At 50.0% G+C, this 16,491-nt stretch overlaps 1 protein-coding gene across 1 annotated transcript in view; it reads left to right on the forward strand.

Annotated features, from left to right (window-relative positions):
- The first annotated feature begins 897 nt into the window (after positions 1–897).
- Positions 898–16,491, forward strand: part of SEZ6L (seizure related 6 homolog like) — a 67,201-nt gene continuing 51,607 nt past the window's right edge. Inside the window, exons 1-7 of the mRNA XM_069557023.1 lie at positions 898–910; positions 1,306–2,064; positions 2,850–2,983; positions 5,300–5,492; positions 7,719–7,904; positions 12,122–12,287; positions 16,134–16,300. Coding sequence (XP_069413124.1) covers positions 898–910; positions 1,306–2,064; positions 2,850–2,983; positions 5,300–5,492; positions 7,719–7,904; positions 12,122–12,287; positions 16,134–16,300 — 1,618 coding nt within the window. The remainder of the gene's footprint in view (positions 911–1,305; positions 2,065–2,849; positions 2,984–5,299; positions 5,493–7,718; positions 7,905–12,121; positions 12,288–16,133; positions 16,301–16,491) is intronic.

Genomic DNA, 16,491 nt, shown 5'->3' on the forward strand with positions numbered 1-16,491 from the left:
CGCCAGGCACTCACTGTGGGTGAGGGACCCACTTGTGCATATGTGTGTGTTTGCTTTCACTACATCACCCTCTTGAACGATGACCACCCTAGGAGACAGGGGATAACAGCCCCATTTTACAGCTCAGGAAACTGAGGCTCAGAGAGGTAAAGCCATTTGCCAGCTTCCATTTGGCAGAACTGAGTGTCAAAGAAGAGGATGATGAGGCTACTTTCAGACATGATTCTGCCAAACAGTGGCCTGGGCCAGCCCTTATTTAAAATTATAGGCGATTTTACTTTCAAAGGGCTTCCCTGGTGGTTCAGAGGTTAAAGCGTCTGCCTCCGATGCGGGAGACCTGGGTTCAATCCCTGGGTCCGGAAGCTCCCCTGGAGAGGGAAATGGCAACCCACTCCAATATTCTTGCCTGGAGAATCCCATGGACGGAGGAGCCTGATAGGCTACAGTCCATGGGGTCGCAAAGAGTCAGACACGACTGAGCGACTTCACCACCTATACACCTTACTTTCAAGACAGAAATAAATCTCAAGGAACCAGCAGGATGTACAAGGCCCACCAGAGCCTGACCCTGACCTCCTTGCTCCCCAGCCTTCTCTCTAATCACCCCCCCCCCCACCTCTGTCCCCTGTTCTCCTTCCTTCCTCTTTTCCATCCACCTCAGCCAGGCCTCCAGGGTCTTCCCACACCCCTCTGTTCTGCCTCATAACTCTGGATCCTCAAATCTTCCTGCGTCTCCTACAAGGTCACTTGTACAGTTTTTAGTTAAAAATAAGCAAAACACAAACAAAAAACATCCAAACTTCCCCAGTCCCGGGACAATACAGCCCTGAGTCAGGGCACACAGCTTTCAGAAGAGACTGTGGGTTGGTTACAGCCCCTTTCATCCCTCTTACCGGGATGACCTTGTGCAGTGAGCAACCTACCCAACTGTACATGGTGGTCCTGCCCAGAGACTGGGTTAGAGGCCTGTCCTCTCTGTCCTCTTGGCACACAGAGCTGCTCTCTTCCTAAGCATTTATCACACTTAATATGATTGTTTCTGCTTTCTTATTAGGACCATGAGATTCTAGGTCCTCGATTTCTGTAGCTCTAATGCTTAACTGGGGCTGGCCCAGATCACTCCAAGTCTCCATAGTCAGCAAAAGGAAGAAAAGAAAGGTGGCAGCCCCGCATCTAGGGATCAAAATGTGCCAGCATCCTGGCAAGCCTTGGGTCCCACCTTAAAGGGGCCACCCTCAGCGCGGGCCAGGTAGAGGACTCAAAGTCCCCGGCCCCAAGCTAACTGGCCTCTGTTCTCTTTCTAAGATGAGCCCCCAGAGGGAGATGCCGGCCAATCAGATACTTACCTTCTGCCCTCCGAAATCCTGGGGAGCAGCAGTCTGAGCAAGGAGAACCCCGAAGAGAGCGTGACCACGGCCCCTCTGAATCCAGTGCAGTCTGGGGATGAGCTTCGCGAGCCAGAGCTGGAAGGAACCGTCCCCTTCGCGCCTCAAGACCCAGCGGCTGTGTCTAAGCTGCTTCCGCTTCCGGAGGAGCCGGGCACCAGGCACGCCTTCCCCGCCAGGAAGAAGCCGCCTTCGCTCAAGCAGGTGAACCTGGCCAGGAAGCAGCTGAGGCCGAAGGCCACCCTCGCAGCGGCCACGCAGAGGACCGCGTCCCCGGGCCCGGGTCTCCTGGCCGCCGCCCCGGGGAAGCCCCGCCCGCCCGGTGGCCAGGACCCCGTGGCCTCCGCAGGGGAGGAGACCCGCCCGCTCTCTCTGTCCTCCGAGGAGCCCCTCTGGCTGGAGCGGAAGGAAGGCACGGGCCCCACGACCCCCGCGCCCCTGCAGATTGCCCCCTTCACCTCGCAGCCGCTGGTGGCCCACACGCTCCCCCAGAGCCCCGACCCCGGGGCGCCCGCAGTGCCCGAGGAGGCCCCGGAGGCTCCCCTCGAGGATGCAAGCCCCGGGACGCTGATGGACAAAGGGGAGACCGAGCTGACCGGGTCAGCCTCAGAGGAGAGCCAGGAGACCACCACGTCCACCATCATCACCACCACGGTCATCACCACCGAGCAGGCCCCAGGTAGGCAGCCCCCAGCCACCCCGGCCCTGCAGCAACTGTGAGGTGGCAGCTTCTGCGACGGGGGGAGGGGGCGCGTCAGGGGGAGGGGGCCCCGTGTCCCCCACCCCCCACCCCCGCCGAAGGTTCATGCCCTGCCATTGGTTACCATCTATGCAGCCCTAGCTATGAACTTGACCCTGGGGTTAAAAACTAGCATCCCCATTTTCAGAGATGAGACCCCTGAGACCCTAAGACATCAGACAACCTGCCCAAGGTCTCACAGCTGAAGAGCAGGATTCAAAACCGCTCCTCCTGGGACAGAGTCCTTTCACCTGTCGAGAAGGCCCTAGCCTTCCAAGGTGCTTTTGCTCTCACCCCTGCGTGAACTTGATAGAATGCACTTCTGTGTTCCAGTCTTTTCTTCCGTCTTCTATCCCATCTTCAAGCGCATCACAGGGGCATCGGCTGTCAATTACACGTCGATCCGGGACAGATGCAATGTGGCTGCTCAGGAAAGACTGGGAGCTCTGGGCTTTTGACCCCTGTTCATTGTGTGACCTTGGCCCAAATGTGCTCCCTCCCTGAGCTTTGCTTTACTTGTCTCTAAGATAAGAGTGAAACATCAGTCCCATGTCAGCTCTTGCTATTTGATTATTATGTTGAGTGTGGAGCTGAAGGAGGAGGAACAGCAGGGGCAGCAGTGGGGATGGGAACACCAGTGTTCAGAGGCCCTGTTCCAGCGAACAGCCCACCTGACAGATGACATCTCAGCTCTTTGTGTCCTGATGACAGTGCCTTTCCTCCAGCTGTCTGCAGTGTGAGCTTCTCTGATCCTGAAGGGTACATCGACTCCAGTGATTACCCGCCGCTGCCCCTCCACAACTTCCTGGAGTGCACGTACAACGCGACAGTCTACACTGGCTATGGGGTGGAGCTCCAGGTAACCCCACGAAGTTGCCCTGTCTTGGCTGCCTCTTCCAACAGAAGATCTCCTCTGAAGGGTCATCTGAGTCAGGCTTATTTTCATCTTAACCGGTTTGGTTCTATCTTTGCCCTAACTGGGGGGAATTGAGCTGGGCTTTGGCGATTGAATAGGAGTTCCCAACTCAGAAGAACTACCTTGGCACACGTGGAGGGAAGGGGATGTATAGATAAATTGTAAGCCGTTGTACCCGGAAGGAAAGTCCTGTGATACCCTGCTTGTTGAACACACACATACTCATGGAAGCCCCACATGGTTCATTTGATTCATAAACTTTTGGCTGCAAACTAAGAAGGGAAAAGCAGGGTAGCATCATCCTCAAATGCCTGGGTTTTAAGTCCCAGCTCTACCAGTTAATGCTGCATGACTTTGGGCAAGGGACTCCACCTCTCTGAGTCTGTTTCCCCATTAGTGAAACAGAGATAAAAATGTTGCTACTTTATGGAGTTTCAGGGAGGAATATATATAATAGTACACAAAGAGTATTCAGCCAGAGTCTAGGGGAGAGAGAGAGGGCGCTCAATGCCTGTCACCTGTTATCCCCACCCTCGTTCCGGGCCATTGCCGACCCACCGCCCCATCTTTAGAAGCGCTTTTTTATATGCACTGAGGCAACATGCCAGCAAGTGGGGACCTGTCCGGTTCACCGTCCGAGAGAGGAGAGGACTGCCCTGAAGCCAGAAATGGAGGCCAGTACCACGTGTTGGCAGACCCCTCCAGGCCAAGGGCAGAAGGCTGGGCATGTGCTTTGTTCTCATGGGCAAGAAAGTGCCCCCAAGATTTTAAGCAGAGTCAGCTGCATGACCTAAGCAGAACTCTACCCTAGGAAGGTTTTCTGGTTTATAGAGAGAATAAAAGATAAGCCTCTCAGCAGAACGTGTGCCCAGAGCTTGGCATAGCACGTGGCATGTGGTCAGTACTTTATAAACGTTCCCAGAATTAAACTGGAGAAAAGTTGCAGTTCTTCTGATGCTGACACTTAAGGAACACTTCCCTCCACTTGAACAGATCCACTCTGTCTAATACTGTGTGGCGCTTTTTGTCAGGGACAGCAGAATTCCTTCAGCGAGCGTCTATAATGTACCAGTCGTAGCAATGGGGGGCATGGTGGTATGCAAAACTGGTGCAGGGGTTGCCCTAAGGGAGGTCACTGTTTTATGGTTGAGATAGACGCACATGAAGACATTGGGCTGCCGTTTGAAATGACCTCTAACAGACGTTCACAGTGGATGTAGAATCACAGTGGAGGGACAGGCAACCTCCCTGGCAGTCAGGGAAGGTTTCACAGAGGAGGGCAATTTTAGTGGGGCTTTGGCAGATGAGTAGGAGTTCATCAAACAGCAGAAAAGAGTAAGGTGTATGTATATATGTGTGTATATATATATATATATATATATATATATATATATATATATATATATGGGCTGAAAGGGGAAGGGCTCTTGGATAATTCTTGCCTTGTTTACACAAGAGGCAGAGGATCTGGAGTCCCTGGCCCCACTATGGCAGGTGGAAATATTCAAACTGGGGACTGGGGACTGACTAAAGTCCCCACCCCACCCCTTCCTCTGATTGTTCACCATCCTTGTAAATAAAGTATCTCCCTTCTTCCCCTCCCAAGCCTGGAAAGCAGACTCGGCAAACCAAGTACACAGTCCTTTCAGGAGGTTCTGCCAGTGAAGCCAGCATTGGGGAGGATAAGAACGTGGACCTGAAAAAGCCCTAGAGATGGCCGCCCCCTCCCCCGAACCCGCACTCCCTCCCCAGTTTGTGCAGAAGGGCAAGAATGTCTTCAGTCAGTCTGCAAAGCCGAGCACATAGTCAAGCACCTACTATGTGCCAGGCACTATTTTAGGCCCTGGGGACCCTGAGCAGCACAAAAATTTTCCCTCCTCCCTGGAGCTGACCTTTGATGAAATGCCTTCTTCAGTCTCCTTGGAGACGGGACCTCAGGCCCAAGCTGATCAAAGCCCTACCCCCACCTGCCAGCTCCAGAAAAATCTGTCTCAGCTGCCAACCTCCAGAAAGCCTCTCCTGCAGGACCCGGCAAAGGGGGCTGAAGATCCTTGCGGCACCTCCCCTGCAGCTTCAGGAGCTGTCAGGGGGCCCAGAGGTTCCCAGGGCTCCGAGCGTTTCCGGGGCTGGGGCGCAGCCCCCCATCCACCCCATGCACTAGGGGCTCCTTGAGGGGGTGCTGCCTGGGGACCCTCAGAGCCTGGGAGGACCCCTGTCTCAAACACGACTCAGATCCTGTCTGCCCCTGCCCGTACCCAGGTGAAGAGCGTGAATCTGTCCGAGGGGGAGCTGCTCTCCATCCGAGGGGTAGACGGCCCCTCCCTGACCGTCCTGGCCAACCACACGCTCCTGGTCGAGGGCCAGGTGATCCGCAGCCCCACCAACACCATCTCTGTGTACTTCCGCACCTTCCAGGACGACGGCCTCGGGACCTTCCAGCTGCACTACCAGGGTAAGGCTGGACCGGGGCTGTTGAGATGTACCTTTGGCCTCCAATCCCCTCTAGCGCCAAGGACTGCCACCCGCTTTGTGCCGGTTTGGTAACACCATGGACCCCTTCTTAGATTCGCGATTCTTTCCGTAATTAATTAATGTGGCTGCACCTCGTCTTAGCTGCGGCACACGGGATCTTCACTGCCACGTGCCGGCTCATTCATTGTGGCACATACACTCTAGTTGCTGCGTGCGGGTTTGGTTGTCCCGAGACATATGGGGTCTTGGCTCCCTGACCAGGGATCAGACCCAGCTTCCCTGCATTGCAGGGTAGATTCTTCACCACTGGACTACCAGGGAAGTCCCTTAGATTCATGTTTTTAAGAGCATAAAATAAAATATATACAATTCAAAAGGAAGCCGTTCATACTGAACAGCACTTGTCAAAACATTGTTCTGATCTATGATATCATAATCTATGTGCTTCTTTATTAACACATTAAATCATATTTCCCAGTGGCTCTGATAATTATTGTAATTTCAAAGGAGCATAAGAAATATGTCAAGATATTCATTTTGATGTGAACATATCTGATTCCCTTGGTGACAAAGCCACGGGTGCTGTGACTGTGTAACAGTTTGTCATCTACCTTTGTGGTTAACCTTGAACCTGTTCAGTGAAGAATAAGCAAGCCCCCTTTTCCCATTCGAGTTCATGGCCCCTGAATCTGACACCAATCCCATGAAGGCCCACGGGCTTCTGGGAGGGAGCCTCTGCTGCCAGGGTCCCTTGCTTTTTTTTCCTTCCCCGCTTTCTTCTGTATTTGTCTGCTTCTGGTCTCCTTTTGTTTCCTATTTACCGTTTCCCTCTCTTCTCTTCTCTCTTTTCTTTCTTTTCATTTCTTTGGTTGCATTGCAAAGCATATGGGTTCTTAGTTCCCCAAACAGGGCTTGAACCCACGGCCTCCCACATTGGAAGTGCAGAGTCTTAACCACTGGACTATCCAGGAAGTCCCAGCTTCCTTCATTTCTTTCCTTGCACCTCTCCCTTGCTTCATTCCCACCCCCCTCTTCTCTCTTCCTTCTCTCTCTCCTTCAATGTCATCCCATTTTCCCCCACCTCCTGGGACGCTTCCTTCCTGGGAGCTCTCCCTGGATACATGCCAAGTATCTGCCAGGGAGGGGGGCGCCATTCGCCACACCTCGGGAAATCAACAGCCATCCACGTTTACGTCACATTGACCAAATGTCTGGAAAAATACTTCATTTAAAAATTTCCCCTTGGATGTTTCTGAAACAGATGGATGACTGTATACAGGAGTATCCGTTCCCTCGCACCTTCTCAGTATGCAGACGAGCGTCTGTTGTCTTTGTTAATTAAAAAATGGGGGAAAAAATAGCTCATTGAGCCATGAACTTGAATTCAGTCCTCCTCATGAGTACTGGGAATGCAGGAATCCTCAACTGCAGGAGAGATCAGACCACAGTCCAGGGATAGACTCCGCATTCTCTTATCAAAATAAAACTTGAGGAGCTCAACGTGGCCATGGGCACTCTTCTGCCACTCTATCCAGCAAGCTCTGTCCACTGCAGTTGGCCTAAAGAGGCTCTCCTCTGGCATTTGCCGTTTAATCCTTACTGACCCCCGTGCGATAGGGACAGTCCTAGGGAAGGAGAGTGAGTTCAGGGCACTGTTCACTTCCCAAGGTCACCCGGTTTTTACGTGATGGAGTAAGAGAACATAAGTTCACATCAGTCTCTTCCACAGCCCAAGCCCTGACCTCCTGGGACTTAGTTCCAGCTCTCACATCCTTGGCATTTCCTAAAGAACTGGTTCTCCCAACCCTGGCCCAAGAGCCTGCATTTTTAACAAACGAGCCTAAGCTGCTCATGTGGGTGGGACTAACCCACCTGGGTGATCCCCCCCCTCCTGTGCTCAAGGAGAAAGTAGTTCTGTCTCCACATGGAGACAGGCTTGGGGGAGGGGTGGGGACACCCCAAACCTGCTGTCTCCGGTTAGGCAGTGTGGGGGGCGGGGTGAGCTTTGAGCCTAGAGAAAAGTGCTCATCTGGCAGTCTCAGCAGCGCGTGATCAAGTCGAGTCACAGAAATACACTCCTTTAGCACTCGGGAGTCCCTGGGGGCCTCATCTTTTCTCCTCAGCACAAACCAGCTCCCGGGATGTGGGTCGTGTTCTCTGTCTCCCGCTCTGAGAGACGACTGTCTGCCCCGGCATCTCTCCCCAGCCTTCATGCTAAGCTGCAGCTTCCCCCGCCGGCCTGACTTCGGGGACGTCACGGTGATGGACCTGCACTCAGGTGGGGAGGCCCACTTCCACTGCCACCTGGGCTACGAACTCCAGGGCGCCAAGACGCTGACGTGCATCAATGCCTCCAAGCCCCACTGGAGCAGCCGGGAGCCCATCTGCTCAGGTACACGCCAGCCTCAGCTGGACCCGCCATGGGTGGTCTCCCAGGAGAGGAGAGACCAGCCCCCAGGGGGTTAAAGGGAAAGTGTTAGTCGCTCAGTCACGTCTGACTCTCTGTGACCCCACGGGCTGGAGTCTGCCAGGCTTTTCTGTGCGTGGAATTCTCCAGGCAAGCATACTGGAATGGGTTACCATGCCCTCCTCCAGGGGATCTTCCTGACCCAGGCCTCACGCATTGCAGGCAGATGCTTTACTGTCTGAGCCACAAGGGAAGCCCGTGGTGTTAAGACTGACCTTAGGAAAGAGACTGCTCCAAAAATGTGGTGGCTGCCGGTTTTGTTACATGATAAAAATACACATGACATAAAAGTGACCATTAGTGACGTTCAGGACGTTCACAGTACTGTGCAGCCGTCACCACTTCCCTCATCACCCCCTAAAGGACACTCTGGACCCATTCACAGTCACTCCCTGTTTCCCCCTGTGTCCAGCCCCTGCTTTCTGTCTCTACAGATTCACCTATTCTGGACACTTCATATGCCTGGGGTCGTACATTATGTGATATTTTGAATCCAGCTTGTTTCACTCAGCATGGTGTTCTCAAGGTTCATCCATATAGTAGCATGTATCAGAAGTTCATTCCTTTTGATGGCTGAATAATATTCCATTATATAGACCGCATTTTATCTGTTCCCTTATTGGGGGACATTCAAGTTGTTTTGGACTTTGGAGGTGTTACGAATAGTGCTGCTATGAGCACATGTGTGAACATTTTGACGTGGACATATGTTGTCATTTCTCTTGGGTATATGCTGCTAAGTCTCTTCAGTTGTGTCCGACTCTGTGCGACCCCATAGACAGCAGCCCACCAGGCTCCCCCGTCCCTGAGATTCTCCAGGCAAGAACACTGGAGTGGGTTGCCATTTCCTTCTCCAATGCATGAAAGTGAAAAGTGAAAGTGAAGTCGCTCAGTTGTGCCCAACCCTCAGCGACCCCATGGACTGCAGCCTTCCAGGCTCCTCTGTCCATGGGATTTTCCAGGCAAGAGTACTGGAGTGGGGTGCCATTGCCTTCTCCGTCTCTTGGGTATATACCCGTAAGCGGAGTTGCTGGGTCACGTGGTAATTCCACACTTCAGTTTTGAAGGAACCGTCGAAGCACTTTCCACTGGCTGCACCGTGTCCTTTCCCTCCAGCCGTGTATGAAAGTACTGGTTTCTCCACATCCTCACCAGCACTTCTTTTCCATGCCTTCTTTTTATTCTGACAGCCATCCTAGTGAGTGTGAAGGTATCCTAGTGTGACTCTGCATTTTCCCAGCGGCTGATGACATTGATCATCTTTTCATACGCTTGTTGGCCATTTGTGTATCTTCTGGGAGAAAAGTTCATTCAAGTCCTTTGCCCATTTTTAAAATTTAGTTGTCTTTTTCTTGAGTTGTAAGAATTCTTTATGTTTTCTAATTACTAGACTCTTATTAGATATATGATTTGCAAATATTTTCTCCTCCACTCTGTGGGTTGTCTTTTCGCTTCTCAATAGCGTGCTTTTTGTTGTTCAGTTGCTAAGTCGTGTCCAACTCTTTGTGACCCCACGGACTGCAGTACACCAGACTTCCCTGTCCTTAGCTATCTCCCAGAGTTTGCTCAAACTCTTGTCCGTTGAGTCAGTGATACCGTCCAACCATCTCATCCTTTGTCACCCCCTTAGTGTCCTTAATTTTGGCAAAGTCTAATTTATGGGGGATTTTTTTTTGGTTGTTGTTGCTTGAGCTTTTGATGTGACAGCTGCCATATTATGAGCCCACTCCATAAGCCAGGGCTGTGATGAATCCTCACAGCAGTCCTACACGGTGTGAACCATTATCCCCATTTCACAGATGAGGAAACGGAGGCTCACGGAGGTGAAGTTTCTTCCTCAAAGTCACCAGATAGAAACTGAACTGGATCTAGCGTCCTTCTCTCTTGAGCTGTTTCCCTTACACATTCACTATTTAAAGTGCAGACTGGGGAGATTATTAGAAATTCATAATCCTGGGCCCCACACAAAACCAAGCGAATCAAAAATCTACATTTAGCGTGCTCTTTTTGTGGTTCATTGCTGCACATCATAGATTGATAAGCACACTATGCTACACTCTCTCTGTACCAGCGGCCGCAACCTTGACCTTCCTCAGTTATCGAGAGAGTAGTACCCTGTTAGATTCTCAAAAGCCCTGACCGTGGCCAGGAGGGTACAGGCTGCTCACATTAACTGAGCACCTACTATGGGCCAGGCCATGAGCCATGTATAAACAGGATACTGGGAATAAGAAAAACGTCGTTCCTGCCCTCCAGGCATTTGTAGTCACTAGAATTCAAGATGCAAATGAGAACTGATGGTAAATTCTGAGATTTAATTATTGCAGTATTGTTCTCGCACGGCTGTTCAGAATTTTGTGTGTGTGTGTGTTTTTAAAAAAAACCAAAACAAAACAAAAGAAAAATCCAAACCATAGGGCAGTTGGTCTCCATGCCTCCCTCGAGTTAATTTTTATCTATGTATGAAATCAGAGAGGAATTAAGCCTCAATTTGTGCTAAGAAAGATGGATGGGGAGCCACGGCTGGCAAATTGAAGCCAAACAGAGTCATCAGTCGGCTCAATAAGGCAAGGAAGGGGAGCAGAGAGGCAGCAAATGAGCAGCCGCTCAGAGAGGACAGATGGCTGGAGCCCCCCGCCAGGGACAGCTCGTCCATCTCCTTGGCCCCTGAGCTATAGGGCAATGAGGCTGCCTGCATTCTGAGCATCTACTCTGTGCCAGGGATGGCAACAGGCCTTCTCCATGCAGTGTTTCACTTCTCATCTCAGTCCATAAGGAGGGTGGAATTATTATTACCGCTTTACTAGAGGTTCAGAGAGCTTCCGTGACTTGTCCTGGATCCACAGCGGGTAAGTGACACCGGGCAGACTTGAACCTCCACTTTGGGACAGGAGGCAGAGTGCAGAGATGGGGGGGACCCGGTACTCTGTCCGTGGTCCTGAAAAAAAGTGCAAGTCTTCCTAGCAACGTCTTTGCTGTAGGTCACAGCAGAGTCCAGAGCAGGCAAGGGAGCTATTGGCCTTTCTCATCTCTGCAGTTTTTTATTAGTCATGAAGTCATTCAACAAACTAATGAGAGCCAAATATCTTCTAAGAATAAAACTGCCTCCCAACATTTGCAGAACTCTTCTCAGTTCACAAACCATTTTTTCATGTATGTTAGATTTTTATGATAAAAGTAATATATAACTCTGGTAAAAAATATATATATATTTCCAAGAAATACAAAAGTGCTGAAGAGTTTGACAAATCACTTTTATACCCCTGATCTCAATTGATCTTTGAATATAGCTCATTGAAATAGGTATGGCGGACCATTTTCTAACTTTTTTTTTCCCCCACTTAAAATATAGTGAGTATTTTCCTATACTCTGAAGTACTCTTTGATAACAAGGTTTTTAAAAACTATATGAATGGCATGCATTTCACCAAGCATCTGTAAGCGGACATTCGTGTTATTTCTCAGTGTTTTGCTCTTAGAAGCAATCAAACAGTGAACATCATCATTCATACATTTTTGTGAAACTCTCTAAATCTTTTTTTGACAAAAGTCCCCAGAACCTTAATTACCAGGTCAAAGTATTTAAACACATTTTCCATATTTTTCATCAGATTTCCCTTCTGAAAGGTCATAGCAATTTGCATTCTAACCAGGCCTGAATGGAGAGCAACCATTTCTCATCACTGAAGATGGCGCTCCCCGTTTATTGCTGCTCTTTATCTGGGCCAATTAGGTGGACGGAGATAGAATATAGTTTAGATTTGCATTTCTTTTATTGTTAGACTGACTTTTTTGAGTGCTTAACTGAGTACTAAAAGCAGACTTCTTCTTTGGAGAACTGCCTGTTTATGTCCTTCTTGATTACCATTTTGTAACTGAGAACCAGGGCACAGCCAGTGCGTTAAGGCACAGTCATTCATTCCCTGCCGTGGATGCATGGGGCAGTGGTTCCAGTCGTGGGACTGGATCTCCTGTCAAACAGGACGAACCTGTCTCCGGAGGAGGGGACTTGCCCACGGTCTTCCTCTTCCTAAGGGGTTGGGGTCAGAGAAGGATAAAACACTCACTTATCCTCCCCTCCACCTCTCTCTCTCTCTCCGCAATCCTCTCATTGCCCACCCACCCCTACTGTCTGGCTCCAGCCCCTTGTGGAGGGGCTGTGCACAACGCCACCATCGGCCGCGTCCTGTCCCCAAGTCACTCTGCAAATGCCAGTGGGAGCCAGTTCTGCGTGTGGACGATCGAAGCTCCAGAGGGCCAGAAGCTGCACCTGCACTTTGAGAGGCTGGCACTGCACGAGAAGGACAGGTAAACCCCTGAGGGTCCCCAGCGGCCTCATGCCTTCCCAGACTGTTAGGATGTGGCTTGGGATCTGGAGTCTAGAAATGGCTAAATTGTTGGCTCACGGAGGTCGAGAAAGGAAGAGCTGGGGAGGGAGGCGAGGATATTAGAAACCATCAGTTTTGATCTCCTCCTTTTACACATAAGGAAGCCAGGGCATACAGAGGGGAAGAGACTTGCCCCAGTCGCACAAGCAGGGTAGAGGGGAGAGGCAGGAAGGGAGTCCCCCTACCTTTCACTGCCTTGTCCCTTCTCCTGAACATCCCTTTTTGCAGTGGAGCAAGGAGAGAGCGTTTCCTGAGCACCTGCTCTGTGCCCAAATTATGTATTAGCCTCAAAGGAGAATGGGAGAGAAGAACATTGGTTCCTGGTGTGACAGGAAATTGAGATTCAAAAACCAGATGTATGCACATGAAGGAACTTTCGATAACAAGACAGGATTTAGCTAAGAGCACATCTGTTGATGCTAAGTAATAGGCACAGAAGCCAGATTCGGAAAACTTTGATAAGCTGAGACCTTATTCCAGAATATTCTGAAACATTCTAGAAAATTAGGATCTTGGCTGCTTAGAATTGCTGTGTTGGAATGGGTTCCCTTGGAAACAGACAGGATGACAATGGTGTGAGAGAAAGTGGTTTATTTAGCAGCTGATCCTAGAAAGCACCAAGAAAATGAGCAGAGAAGAAAAGGGAGTAGATACAGTGTGTGTTAATAGTCAGGTGTCTTATCTACAGGGGTCCCCCAGGAAGCTGTATTTAGCATGGCTCAGAGACTTCCTGTCAGAGGGCAAGGGAGCTGGGGTGTTTATCTACCCACTCATCCACTGTGGAGGAGGGGTGCTCCTGGACACAGTGACTGCCCAGCATTGCTCTCACCCCTTGAGCTGGCTGAACCGGCTGATTCTCAGAGACTCTGGAAACTGGCCAAAACTGGGTGAGCAAAGAGTGCTGAGGGGTACGGGTAGGGCACCCACAGAATGCCAGCACCTTCAAGTCCTGGAGTCTGTCCGACTTTCAACTTAGAATTATGGTGTCCTGGCTTCTCTGAAGCTTCAGACCTAAACCATTAACCTCTGGGAAAGGATTCTGAGAAAATACCAGACAACTGAATAATTTACCCAACTCTGGAGTCCACTTCCCTCCAAACCGTTCAGCTTTATCCTGGACAACTTCGTATCAATAAATCACTGCCTTAAAGTACAAGGTGTCTAATAGGGGCTTCAGAGCATGGATTCTCTGTAGCATCAGAATGACCTCAGGAACCTTTAAGAAAAACAGATGCCCAGTCTCTTCCCCCTGGAGACTCATTGACAAGCAAGACCTGGGAGCCCTCAGTGATGAATGCTTTTTAACATTCAGACCTCTGGTTTGCCTCTTCTGAACGGTACTGGGAAGAAACCAAGTGTACGTTTAGACCAGACAGAGAGAAGCAGAGAGAAACAAAAATTAACCAAAATGAGTATTTTCTGAAAGTTTATGAAATCCTGATAAATGAGCCGACAGACACATGGACACTGTAGTTTCACTGGGTGTTTCTGTGGAGCCCTGCAAAGGTTTATGAAAGGGAGGTGTTGACAACCACCAGGGAAAACCAGTGCTCAAGTGTCTCTAGGGAAAGAAGTTTGGAGTCGCTCATCAAGATCAAAGCACATACACACACACACACACACACATACACACACACACACACACACACGCAGGAGCGAAGATACTTGCTGTGCTAAGAAGAAAGGGGAGCTTTATCTGTCCATGGACTTTATTGAGGGAAAACAGCTTAAGTACCACAGTTGCAAGAGCTTAGAGCTAGAGAAGGCTCCATGTAAGATATGGGACCTTGATCTAAACCTTAGAGATTCACTCAGGGAACCGAAAATATGGTGAGTGGATGGAATAGCTAGCCCAAGCAGGGAGAATAGGAGTGGAGATGGACAAAGATGAGGAGGTAAATGTGGGCCATCTTCTGAAGGGCTTTGGCTGCCAGATGCTTCTAGAAGCTGTAGAGAGTCATGGAAGGATTTTGAGTAGAGGAGTGAAATGAAATTTTAAAGATGATTTCCACCCCCCCAAAATGAAGTCTTTCTAAACTCCAGTCCCATAATATGCAGCATAGAAAGTGGGTTCTCTGGTCAAATATGTTTGGGAGACACTATACCCAGGCTCTATCTTGGTATCAAGGCACATACACTGGCAAAGGCACTGACAAGTCCTGCAAGGGAAAAAAATGTTTAATTTTCATTTAAATTTTCCAAGCCCATTTGACCATAGACTATACATAGATTTGAGATAAAACTCTTCACTATTTCAGACATTCTAGAGAACATAGCTAGAAAACTGCTATCGTGGGAAGAGTCATTGACTGCAGAGATTTTGAGATCCTGAGGATTTGCCCTGGAGCAACCTTTGTTGCCAAAGGCTTCAATTCTCCTAAAGAAGAGTCCTGGGAATGGCCCCAAAGACACGATAAAGTCAAGAGGGATTAGAAGATTGTGAAGAGGCCCTCGGCCTCTACCCCAGCCCCCTCCTTATCTGAATCACAGTGGACACAAGGCAGAATAAATCGACTGAGACTCCAACATTTCTACATTTTGATGACATTAGAAATTCATATGGTAAACCCTTTATATGGGTCATGGTAAAAAAAAAAAAAACTTGAAAAATTAAAAATGCCTAGTTATGATTCCATCCATAAAAGTAAGTGATCCAATTTGTGTACTGGTTCCTTCCACGTCTTTGCATAACTGCTGTAAAACTCACGGCTAGCAAAGAGTCGAGTGCCAAAGGGTTTTAATAGCACTAAGAATGTCAACATGTCTGATACCTTTCAGTTTTCAGGGTGCTTCCTCTTTTCAAAGCCCCCCTGGAAGACAGATAGGAAAGACTTTGTGACCCCTCCTTTCAGGACTGTGGAAAGTGAGGCCCGAGATGGGTTGAGACTTGTGTAACCTCAGTGGATGGGGAATTGGGGACTGGAAGTTGGGACTCCTCTAACTGCACACACAGTGTCCTCAGGAGGCAAGAGTCAGTGGCAGAGCCTGGTAGTGGTCCAACACTTGGTCGTCTGACCTGCATACCTGCACACTATACCCTTGGCCTCTAATCCCCACACTCTTGTACCCATTTTACAGATGAAGAATCTGAGGCTCGGTGGGGTAAAATGTTTTTGTCCAAAGTCCCACAGCTCAGAATTTAAAGGTGGGACTGTGATTACATGTGTATTTGTGTGTGTGTGTGTGTGTGTGTGTGTATCAGTGTTTCAAGAATGTTATTAGCCCAATCATCCAACTTCTTAGTGAGTAATAAATACTGCTACTGCTAAGTCGCTTGAGTCATGTCCGACTGTTTGCGACCCCATGGACCCCCTGCTTGGCTCCTCTGTCCATGAGATTCTCCAGGCAAGAATCCTGGAATGGGTTGCCATTTCCTCCTCCAGGGGATCTTTCCAACCCAGGGATTGAACCCACATCGCTCTCGTCTCCTGTATTGCAGGCAGATTCTTTACTGCTAAGCCACTGGGGAAGCCCACATTAGTAATAAATAATTGGTGTCTATTAATTCAGTGGGTCATTACATTATACACAGCACCTTCCTTACAAGCTCAGAATCCATCCATGAGTCTAGGATAAGCATTGTACAGAAAGGGAGACAAATTTGGTGAGATGATGCAGAGTATCCTGGTGAGTATGGGGTGAAGTCGGGGTGTGAGTCAGGGAATGCGGTCCCAGAGCGGGTGCTCACAGCACACGCCTCCTGCTGCTGCATGCCAGTGGCCCCTGAAGACCTCTCATTGACCCCCATCTCCTTCCGCACTGCCAGGATGATGGTTTACAGCGGGTTGACCAACAAGTCCACTCTTCTCTACAACTCCTTCCAAACCGAGAATGTCCCCTTCGAGGGCCTGCTGAGCGATGGCCACACTATCCGCATCGAATTCACGTCCCACCAGCCGCCGGCGGCCTCAGCCTTCAACATCCGGTTTGAGGGTGAGGGTCCCGGGGGGCCGCCCCCTCTGCTGGGTTGTCACTGTGGGATTGAGGGAAGCATGGCAGGGCTGGGTCTTGGGAGGCAGAAATGTGACCTGTTAAGACTGGAGAAGAGGCCGTGGCTAGACTGCCCCTTGGACCCCCAAAGGCTGCCTCTTTGGGGCTGGGGAGGCAACGGTCCTTGTTCCCAT

Source organism: Ovis canadensis, chromosome 17, assembly GCF_042477335.2.
Source record: "Ovis canadensis isolate MfBH-ARS-UI-01 breed Bighorn chromosome 17, ARS-UI_OviCan_v2, whole genome shotgun sequence".
NCBI classification, from domain to species: domain Eukaryota; kingdom Metazoa; phylum Chordata; class Mammalia; order Artiodactyla; family Bovidae; genus Ovis; species Ovis canadensis.